General features: G+C 39.8%; 1 protein-coding gene across 4 annotated transcripts in view; it reads right to left on the minus strand.

Annotated features, from left to right (window-relative positions):
* The window catches only part of LOC103744879 (24-hydroxycholesterol 7-alpha-hydroxylase), a 119,379-nt gene that overhangs the window by 105,122 nt on the left and 3,772 nt on the right, over positions 1-10,485 (minus strand). For all 4 annotated transcript variants that reach the window (XR_003851664.1, XR_003851663.1, XM_008846719.3 and 1 more), the window contains exons 2-5: positions 7,394-7,529; positions 4,304-4,478; positions 2,813-2,962; positions 998-1,091 (exon numbers count right to left, since the gene is read on the minus strand). Coding sequence is in view for 2 of the 4 variants with exons in the window: in XM_008846719.3 (XP_008844941.1) it covers positions 998-1,091; positions 2,813-2,962; positions 4,304-4,478; positions 7,394-7,529 (555 nt within the window). In the remaining 2 variants the exon portion in view is untranslated. The remainder of the gene's footprint in view (positions 1-997; positions 1,092-2,812; positions 2,963-4,303; positions 4,479-7,393; positions 7,530-10,485) is intronic.

Consider the following 10,485-nt stretch of genomic DNA (forward strand, 5'->3'; position numbering starts at 1 on the left):
TGAGTATATCTCTTTTAACTTTGAGACAGGGTCTCACTAAGTTGTCCAGGTTGGACTTGAACTCCCTCTGTAGCCCAGGAAGGCTTTACCTAGCCTTGTAGGAGGAAGCGCCTAATAAGGACATGTGAGTTACTATATATGGGAAATAAAGAAACTCAACTGTAAAGGAAACTAGCAGAGGCTATAAGGGGCCATGTCTTTCTTTGAGGCTCTGTCTTTTGGGTATGAACCCAGGGAGTTGGGTGCTAGCATAATAAACTGCTTCTGGAGAAAATAAAAGACTCCCTGTCTCTTTCTCAGCACAGAGCACTACAAACAAACATAAATCAAAATGGAGGCACTCAAGCTAAAGTCCAAGTCACCAGATGGAAGAAGTTGCTTTCTGAACTTCCTAGACATTAGGAGAATAGTAAGACTGACAGATTTTCCCCCACAAGACAATAGCTTTGACAATAAAGTTGCCTCTGTCTTGCTCTGTATCTCCTTGAATAACCCAATGTTAACCAGCCAGTTACGGTTTTATTTTTCTGTCCTCAGTCTTACAAAGAAAACAACTTTACTATGACCACCCACTTTAAGTTCTTTGCTTCCAGCTCTATTCTATAAAATCAAGAATATAGAATAAATGCTACAATATCTATTCTATTGTATGAGATGAATTTTCTAATTCTCAAATTGAAATATGAAGCAAACTAAGGACTTTATGCTATCATTTTGGCCTTTGGCAGTTGAGTGACAATACATAAAGAACTCCGTAACTTTATTTTATTTCATTGTTGGTGGTAGTATCAGTTTTGTTCTTATATAGAATAGGATCCATACCTCAGTGTTGTACAGACACAATAATAAAATAATGAATTCACATACCCAGTATATTACTTGGCACAAAAATTATATCTAATTAAATACATTTCTTTAGCAAACAAGTTTTATTATAATCATAGCTTATTGCCATCTCTATCACATATATTTTAGTTGTAGAGAGAAGGATACTTACCCTAGAATTACCCTTTGCAGATTTATGTGTTTTTATTTCCTGAACATTTGTCTGAAACAGTGCTAGAAGCCACCTTTTGGATTTTGACCAGTTTCTGTAAAAAAAAAAAAAAATGTGTAGGTATTGATTATAAACATGTTAGGAGTGACAGGTCACATCATAAAAGGGGGCAATGTCTGTAGAAGTAGAATCATTTCCCAAATTTCCTCTTCATTTTCAGTAAGAATTTCCTAAGACATCTACCTCTGAATTATTAGCCCACAGGGAATGAGGGGGTAAGATAATTGCATTTTAGTGTCTTTTGTAAATAGGTGTTGTAAATTTCTATTGGGTTGCCTTTGAAGGAGAAAATTGTGCATGCATAGCTTGGTTCACATTTACTTTGTCTGTTCTAAGTAGTGATGGGATGTAAGTCCAGCATAAGTGCCAAATGCTGGATTAAGTAAAGAAAGTCAACTGGCTATCATCAGTGTATTCTTTTCTGACCATCACTAGAGTCCACTGCCATGATCTGGTGTCCAATTCCTCAACAAAATCAAATGTTGACATTCTCATCCCATAGAAGATGGTATTAGGGAGTGGGATCTCAGAGATGGTGTTTGTAAGATGAAAATGAACCACCGATAAATGGGATTGGTGCCTTTATAAAAGAAACTCAGAGCACGTGATGCCTCTTCCACTTTGTGGCCATAGTAAGAAGTTGCAATGTGCCACCTAAATGTGCTCTAAATGTGCCCCTCCCTAGAACCCTCCCACCTGGTACCCTGGTCTTGGATTTCAAAATCTCCAGAACTGTAGGAAATGAATTCTTATTGTTTGTGAGCCGTAGGTGCTTGTAGGTACCACCCAGTCCATAGTACCTACAATTGTCCAAATGGGATTAAAACATGGATCAACTGCCAAGAACTTCTATTTTTAATGCTGTTATTTTACACTGGGATCATTTTACAAATATTTATCTGAGCCAACCGTGAGAAAGACATTGACCATGCCTACTTTCACCTTAGTGAGAAAGGGGCCAAGTTAGCACAGATCCAATCAATTTCATAACAATATGTTGTAAGTGGGATAAAATTGAAGCAAAGTGTCTTGTTGCTTCACATAGGCAAAATGGTCTCACCCTGTCACTACTTAGAACAGACACCGTCAAGAACAAAGAGAGAAGAAATGTTTGGATCCTTCCTTGCTTTTTCTTTCTCTACTCTTTACTTGTAAATTTTTTAACTGAATTTCTGTGTATTTCATACAGAACATCTTAGTCAATCTTAATCATCTTTATACCCCCTCCCCACTGGCACCCTCCCATAGCCTCCTGCCCAACTGGAATTCATTCTGTCATTTGTGTTAACGCCTATCATGTCAAGTCAGTGTCTCCAGAAGTCCCTCAGTGCAAGCTCATCCACTGGAGTCTAGGATTGCCTAGAGCTCCGCCCTTTGAGAAGATCAGCTCTTCTTCACCCAGCAGTAATCAGCTGCCAATAATTCTTCGATTAAGATTGGGGCTTGTTGCCCATTTCTACCATTCTGTGCTGGGGTTTTGTCTGCTTGAGTTTGCATAGGTCTTGAGCATGCTGACACCATTGCTGTAGGTTCACACGAGCAAGGTCCCAGGACCTTGTAAGACTCTATTTCCATGGGCCCAGAGAATAGTGCCTCTCACAATGGGATGTGCCAATCAAGATAATCACCTATAGACATGAGCCATAGGCCAACTCAATCTAAACAGCTGCTCAATTGAGACTCTCTTTCCAGGTGATTCTGGATTATAACAAGCTGGCATTTAAAGCTAATGGTCACATCTGTCAAAGACCCTACCTCAAGAACCATTCCGGCAGTTGGGATCCATACTCAAAACCCTCGTCGTAAGTTTTAAAATGCTGGTAGAACTCCTTGACTTTCTTCTCATTTGTGAAAAACAAGCCTTTCTTAAAGAGAGTATTGATTGTGACTGGATAAAGAACATACCTACAAAGACAGAGGCACACAGGAAGTCAGACCAAGTGGCCCCAAGGAAAAGATTAAGATACAAAAGATGTATTACTTTAAACTGATACATTAGCAGTAGATTATATGTGACAGATCTTTGGGGAAAAGCCAATCTTAAGAACTTTTAATACTTGCTAATGGAAATCAAGCTATAATTCAAGGATGATTGAAACTGTAAATTTATTTATCGGAATAATTTTTAATAAAAGTATCACTTCATTGCAATGAACACACAAACGATGCTATCCTTTCTTTTTTAAAAAATAAGATTTATTTTATTTTTAATTATGTGTATATGTGTGCAGTCGGGGAAGGTATGTGCACATGAGTGCAGGTGCTCATGGAACTCAGAAGCATCAGATCCTCAGGAGCTGGAGTTACTGATAGGTGTGAGCTGCCCAATGTGGGTGTTGAAAACCAAACTTGGGTTCTCTGGGAGAGTAGAAAGCACTCCTAACTGCTGAGCCCTATCTCCTACCCTCCTTTCTAAGGAAGCACATTAGAGGTAGATAAATATGAAATGATAAATATTGCAATTCAATTGAGCCAGGTGTGGTGGCACACGCCTTTAATCCCAGCACGTCACTTGGGAGACAGAGGCAGGTGGTTCTCTGTGAGTTCAAGGCCAGCCTGGTCTACATAGTGAGTTCCAGGCCAGCTGGGGCTACAGGGAAACCTTCCTCAAAAATATCAAAAAACAATTACAATTTAATAAGTAACAATAATTAAAAGAGCACACGTCTTTAGATAATAGCAAATAGTCACTAAAGAAACTAAAGGCAATATTATTAAATTTCCCAATTTCTCACAGAATTCCACATATTCAAACTACTGCCTATTGAAATACAATGCTTAGTGATAATTTTAATGTTTATAACATACTTAAAGTATGATTGAATTGCTTATTTGCTCACCATAAAATAAGAATGCTAAACATTAAATAGAATTTAAAAGATTTTTAAAATATCTTACTTATTATTTTGTGTCTATGAGTGTATTGCCTGCATACACCTGTGCATAAGTGCACCTGTGTCACACAATGCCCAAGGAGGACAGAAGAGGGTGTCAGATCTCCTGAAACTGGAATTATGAACAGTTGTTAGCTGCCATATGGGTGCTGGAAACCAAACCTAGGTCTTCTGCAAGAGCAGCCAGTGCTCTTAACTACTGAGCCATCTCTCCAGACCCTTCAAAGATTTTTCTAAAGTCTCCTAGTAGCCAAGTTATATGGGGTGCATTAATGTACCAGGTGAATTTTGAAGTTCAATGTATTGGTTCTTATTTTTGTTTGAAGATTAAAGCATCCATTTAACTATTTACCTTACTAAGTCATTCAAGTCCGTTGTTCCATGACTGCCTAAGTTTTCCAATTGTTCGTGGAACTCTTCAACCAGCTGCTCCGTAAATTGATGAATGTTGGCCATCCCCAGCTTCCCTTTCATTATAACATACAGTTTTTCATGCAGAGTAAAAAAGATATTCTTTGGAATCCATGCTTAAAAGAGAGAAAACTATTTTTAAAAGAAGCAACCACTCCTTATGGTGTAGAGGCCGTATACCTCTGTTGTTACTTGGCCAGTGGGGACCATTAGCAAAGCCCTCTTGGTCTATAAAAATCACCTCCTTCAAATGAAAGCACACAGAGATTCCACCACTGCTGTCAAACAGCAACAGTCTGTGGCGGTTCACTTCACTTGATGAGATAATCTGTAAATGAGCAATTGAGAGGGCTGGTATTTCCAACTTCTCCTTCCAAATCTATTTTACATTGTAAAGCATTCTCAGATGCTATTCTATATACTGAAAACACTCTCTACCACACAAACCCCCATTTCTCTCTCTCTCTCTCTCTCTCTCTCTCTCTCTCTCTCTCTCACACACACACACACACACACACACACACACACACACACACACATTGATAGCCCCAAATTTCTCAAAGCTTCTGTTTATCGAGGTGGACATGGTGGTGAATACCTGTAATCCCAGCATTTGAGAGGCAGAGACAAGTAGATTTTTGTGAGTTCAAAGCTAATATGGGCTACACAGTGGCCAGGGCTACATAATGAGATAGTGTCTCAAAAAGAAAGAAAGGGGGATGGAAAGATGGCTCAGCAGTTAAGTAAACTTGTTGTTCTTTCAGAAAACCCAAGTTCAATTCCCAGCACCAATATGGCAGCTAACAACCATCTGTAACTCCAGTTCCAGGGGATCCAACACCCTCTTTTGGACTCTGTTGGCATTGCATGCCAGTGGTAAACTTATATATATGCAGGCAAAACATTCATACACATAAAAGTAATAAATAAAATATTTTTAAAAAGAAATAATTTATAATCATTCTTTTGTTTGTCTTCTTGAATACACTGCCCCCACCCCATTTCCTTTCTAGACATATTCATGTTCCTTCTACAAGAGGAACTTCTGATTAGGTTGATGTAGTGGGCCCATGACCATTTTTTTTAACTGACATCTTTCTCTTGTTCAATTGTCTTTGAAGTAGTTTTTTGAAAAATAATTTTTGGCTTTGTGTTTCACAATTCTGTTAAGCATAAATTAATTTAAAATAACTTTATATTTCCTAAGCATGGTAGTGGACTATAAGACAGGAAAGAGAAGCTGACTCAGGTATAAATGGGAACAGACTGAACCTATTAAACAGAAATAGTCAAACAAGAAAAGGCTCAGGGGAGGCCAGAGGGGAACATTCTCATAATGTCCATATACCTCTAGCAGGTAATTTAGTATAGTTTACCAAAGAAATATGCTACTATATAGATCAACAGCCTTCAAAATAGTTATGTTATTGGGCTGGAAAGATGACTCAGCAGTTAAGAGCACTGGCTGCTCTTGCGGAAGACCTGGGTTTTGTTCCCAGCACCCACATGGCAGCTAACAACCATCCATAACTCCAGTTTGGGGAGATCTGATGCCATCTTCTGGCCTCTGCAGGCATTGAACGACATGGTTGCACTTGAATACATGCAGGCAAAACACATATACACAGAAAAAAACATTTATACTCATCAATCAGGAATTCCATAGCTCAGTTAAATAGTAGTGAGTTTAGCCAATGCATTGCAATTCTTTCAGTGGAATCCAGAAGGAAAAATTAACCATGCTATGAATCACTGAAAGGTTTGCAAACAATTATTTCTTGCTTAATGCCAAGAAATGCATGACAGAGTACAGAAACGGAACCCAAGGGAGAGGGGGAAATAAAGAGGCAGTCATCTAACATCTTTGTCAAAGCAAGCAGCAAGAAAACAGAGAAAAGAAGAGGGCAGGACAGGATGTGAACCTGCTCTGCGTTCTGGGGAGGATGGAGCCTGGGGAGCGAGGGAGACACAGCCACGCCAGGGGCGCACTCACCAGTCCTATCTGGCAGTCCTGAGAATAGATGGGAGTTGTGAGAAAGAAGAAGCAGTCCAGATAACCTGTCCAGACGTAAGGGCTGTGTCAGGACAGGCCATTATAATGGTGTGCTTCCTAAGCAAAAGGACTCTACTCCAGGGATGCAGAAGAATAACACTTCATCAAGCCAAGAGTTGTAGCCATCACATACACAGCAGTAGACAGAGGCAGTAACACCTCGGGTAATGGAACATGGCAGAGATTCCAAATATTCTCTAAAACACACCAGTGAGGGAACCACATCTTATTTACACATATAAATGAAACCTAAATGTAGTAAACTGCCCACAATTTGTTTTTCAATGACCCAATTTATCATCTACATTTCTCTACTTCTTGACCCACTTTTAAGAATAAAATAATGGCTGGAGCTGGAGAGATGGAGCACTGGTTGCTCTTGCAGAAGACCTGGATTCAAATCCCAGCACCCACATGGTGACTAATAATCATCTGTAACTGCAGTTCCAGGGGATCCGATGCCTCTTCTGTCCTCCACCAGTACTGCATGACATGGATGCACTTATGGAGAGGCAGACATAAGTCATAAATAAATAAATAAATAAATAAATAAATAAATAAATAAATAAATAAAATAATGGGTCTTCTGTTAAAGTCCATCAAAGTTCAGTTCATTCATTCAAACATTTATTGATCATTAACTATTATACAGGCAAGGTTTCTCTTGTCAGAATGAAGAGCAGAAAGAAGACCGTGTGTGTGTGTATGTGTGTGTATCTTTGTGTGGGTTTGTGCACAGAAGTGTAGTGCCCACAGAGGCCAGAGGTATTGGATTCCCTAGAACTGGACTCACAAGCTGTTGTGAGCCACACTTGTTGAGTGCTGGGAAGTGAACTCAGGTCTTCTGAAAAACTCTTAACCACTGGGCCACCTCTTCAGTCCCACCATTGTTGATAGATAACCAAGGATATAATTGTTACCTAAAACTACTCTTGGGTTTCAAAGTTGTAGTTTAAAGGAGCTCTCTGAAGATATTACCTGTATGATAGACGGGATCTTGCACAGCTTGTTCAAAATCTACATTCTTAGATTTTAGAAACGTGTCAATTCCCTCTTCTTCAGTAACAAAGGTCATCCGTTTTCCCATAGCACAAATGGTAAATACTGGTCCGCACTAAAGTAAAACACAGAAACACAGACCATATTAGCAAGCATTTCTAAACCACAGGTTATATTTAAGACAATTTTCCTCAAGAATATCTATGATGATGTTATGATGCAAAATATCTGGTAGTTATTAGAAATTCTGTTTAGGCCACATTTAAATTGTATAAATATTAATTTATTTTGTTCTAAAATGTGAATAAGCTAGCTACTATTTACTTCCATCTTCTTTTTTGATCATTAAAAATAATAACTATAAAATGCATCAATGCTATGATATTTGAACATTATTTTCAAAATATCAATAAGCTTATAAGCAATGTACAGCTCAACATTGCTCAAGAAAAAGATACAAAGCTGAGGAGAGCCGAAGGCCGCAGGGGCCAGCTCGCTTTAAGACAACTTGGTGCTGACATGGGTCAAGATGGTTAACAATGGACATCAGGGCACCATGAGTCAGCAAACAATGGCTGAAACGGATGTCCAGGGAACTCAAAAGAAATGATATCGTCTATTATATAACCATTTCTGGAAATGCCACTTTCATGTGATTCTGCATAAAAGTGGCCTTGAGACCAAGGGGTAACACCTTCATCTTGACCTTTTTTCCTTTTCCAGGTAGCCTGTGTAGGATTGTGCTATGTGGCCTGTGTGCCAGTGTGTATGCATGTGTCTACCTTCGTGCATCCCATATACTGGTGTACTTGTGGGTACCTGGCAATATGTGTCTAGCTAGCAGCCTGTGTGATGGTGAACAAGTTATGTCTTTTCTATCTACAACTCCTCACATTCTTTTCAAACATATGCCTCCCCTGACCCTCCTCCATTCCTGCCGTTGGAGCTCAGACCCCATAAAAGTATCTCTTCCTTCTCATACGGTATTGATATTTTTCCTTCTCTCTCAGATCATCTACAATGAGTGATCCACATGAAGTTTGCCTTCTGGGGATCTGCACCTTAACTGTCAATGTGACAGCCTAGAGTCACTGAAAAAGAGCGTCTCAACTGAGGAATGCCTAAATCAGACTGGCATGTGGGGAATTATCCTAATTGTTCATTGATGTATGAGGGTCCAGGCTACTGTGGGTGGTACCATTCCCCAGACAGGTGGTCCTAAGCTGTATAGGTAAGCTAGCTAAGTCAAGCATGCTGGCACACATCTTTTATCTTAGCACTCAGGGGGCAGAGACAGGTGGACCTCTTGAGGACAGCTTGGTCTACATATCAAATTCCAGGCCAGCTAGAGCTATGGGGAGACCCTGTTTCAAAAAGAAAACAGCAATTAATGAAAGAAATGAAGGAAGGAATAAAGGAGGGAAGGAAGAAAATTAGCTAAGCATGTGTGAACAAGTCAGCAAGCTGTAAGTTCTTAAGTTCTACAGAGACAGGGTCTCCCTGTAGGCTGAGCTGGGGTGGAACTCAGTATGTAGACCAGGCTGGCTTCAAATTCACAAAGATCTGCCTGCCTCTGCCTCCCAAGTGCTGGGACTAAAGGCATGCACCATCTTGCCCAGCTCTGTTCTCTTTTTTTAATGTAATGTCAGCAGCTATAGTGTTTGGAAGTAAAGACAAGCACCCACTGTATGTGTTTAGGCATAACAAAGTCTATACTGCAGACATATCCCATGTTCTCATTACCTTGTTTCCCCCTGTGTTAACACCTTTTTTAAAAAATTATTATTTTTATGTTTATGAGTGTATTGTCTGCATGTATGTAAGTGTACCCGTGATGTGCAATACAGGAGGAGGTCAGAAGAGGGCTTCTGGAACTGGAGTTACAGATGGTTGTTAGCCACCATGTGGGTGCTGGGAATCAAACCAGGGTCCTCCACAAGAGCAGAAAGTGCTCTTAACTACTGAGCCACCTCTCCAGTCCCCTATGTTAACATCTTGAAAAACTATAGTAAAACATCACAAGCTGCCTTTGAACATCATGCAATCAAGATACTCCATCACCACAAGGCCCTTTCCCATCAGCTTCCTGCAGCCACACCCACACCCTGCTCATACCCCCTTCTTCCTTAACTCTTAGCAACTGATGATTTGCTCCCCATTTCTGTAATTCTGAATTTCAAGAATACTATTTAAATGGAATCAGAAAGCATGAAAACTTTTGGGAATAGCTTTTTCCATTTGTATCTGAATTAGTAAAAGTAATGCTGTGATGCTGTGACTGACTGAGATAATTCGTGGAAGAAAGAGTTTATCTGGGTTCATGGTTCCAGGGGGATAAGAATCTATCACAACTGAGAGGCGTGGAGGCAGAAGCTGAAAGCTGAGAGCTCACATCTCTAATGGCAACCAGGAAGCAGAGAGCCCAAAACTGGGAGTGGGCAAGAATATGAATTCCCAATGCCAACCCCAGTGACAAGCTTTCTCCAGTAAGGCCACACCTCCCAAAGGTTCCATGACCATCCCCAAACAGCACCATCAATTAACCAAGTGTTCAAACACTTGAGCCTATGAGAACCATTTCTCATTCAAACAATCACAGCATCATTCTCCAGAAAGTATCCAGATTCCCTGTTACCAATGCTTCATCCCTGTACATTCCTGAGCAGGATTCCATGAAACATTGAAAGCCATTTGCTGAAGGATGTTTGGATTCTTTTTAGTTCGGGGCTACTATAAAGAAAGATTCTATAAATATTCATGTACACATTACAGTGTAAGCCTGAGTTTTCATTTCTGTGGGCTGAATGCCCAGAAGTGTTAACTTCTGGGTTACACAATTAGTGCCACATTTGGTTAAAAAACTATTGAAGTGTTTTCCATGGTGACTGGGACCATTACAGTTCTCCACCACATTGAGTGACACACCTTTTCTGTCTTTATCCGAATCTGGGATTGTCACTGTTACTTGTGTATTTGCCCATCTGTAAATCATCATAGGCATGCCTGATCACAATCCATTTCCTAATTGGCTGTATTTTACTTTTGAGTGGTGATATATATATATGTATATA

Source organism: Nannospalax galili, unplaced genomic scaffold, assembly GCF_000622305.1.
Source record: "Nannospalax galili isolate Female #2095 unplaced genomic scaffold, S.galili_v1.0 scaffold803, whole genome shotgun sequence".
In the NCBI taxonomy this organism is placed as follows: Eukaryota; Metazoa; Chordata; class Mammalia; order Rodentia; family Spalacidae; genus Nannospalax; species Nannospalax galili.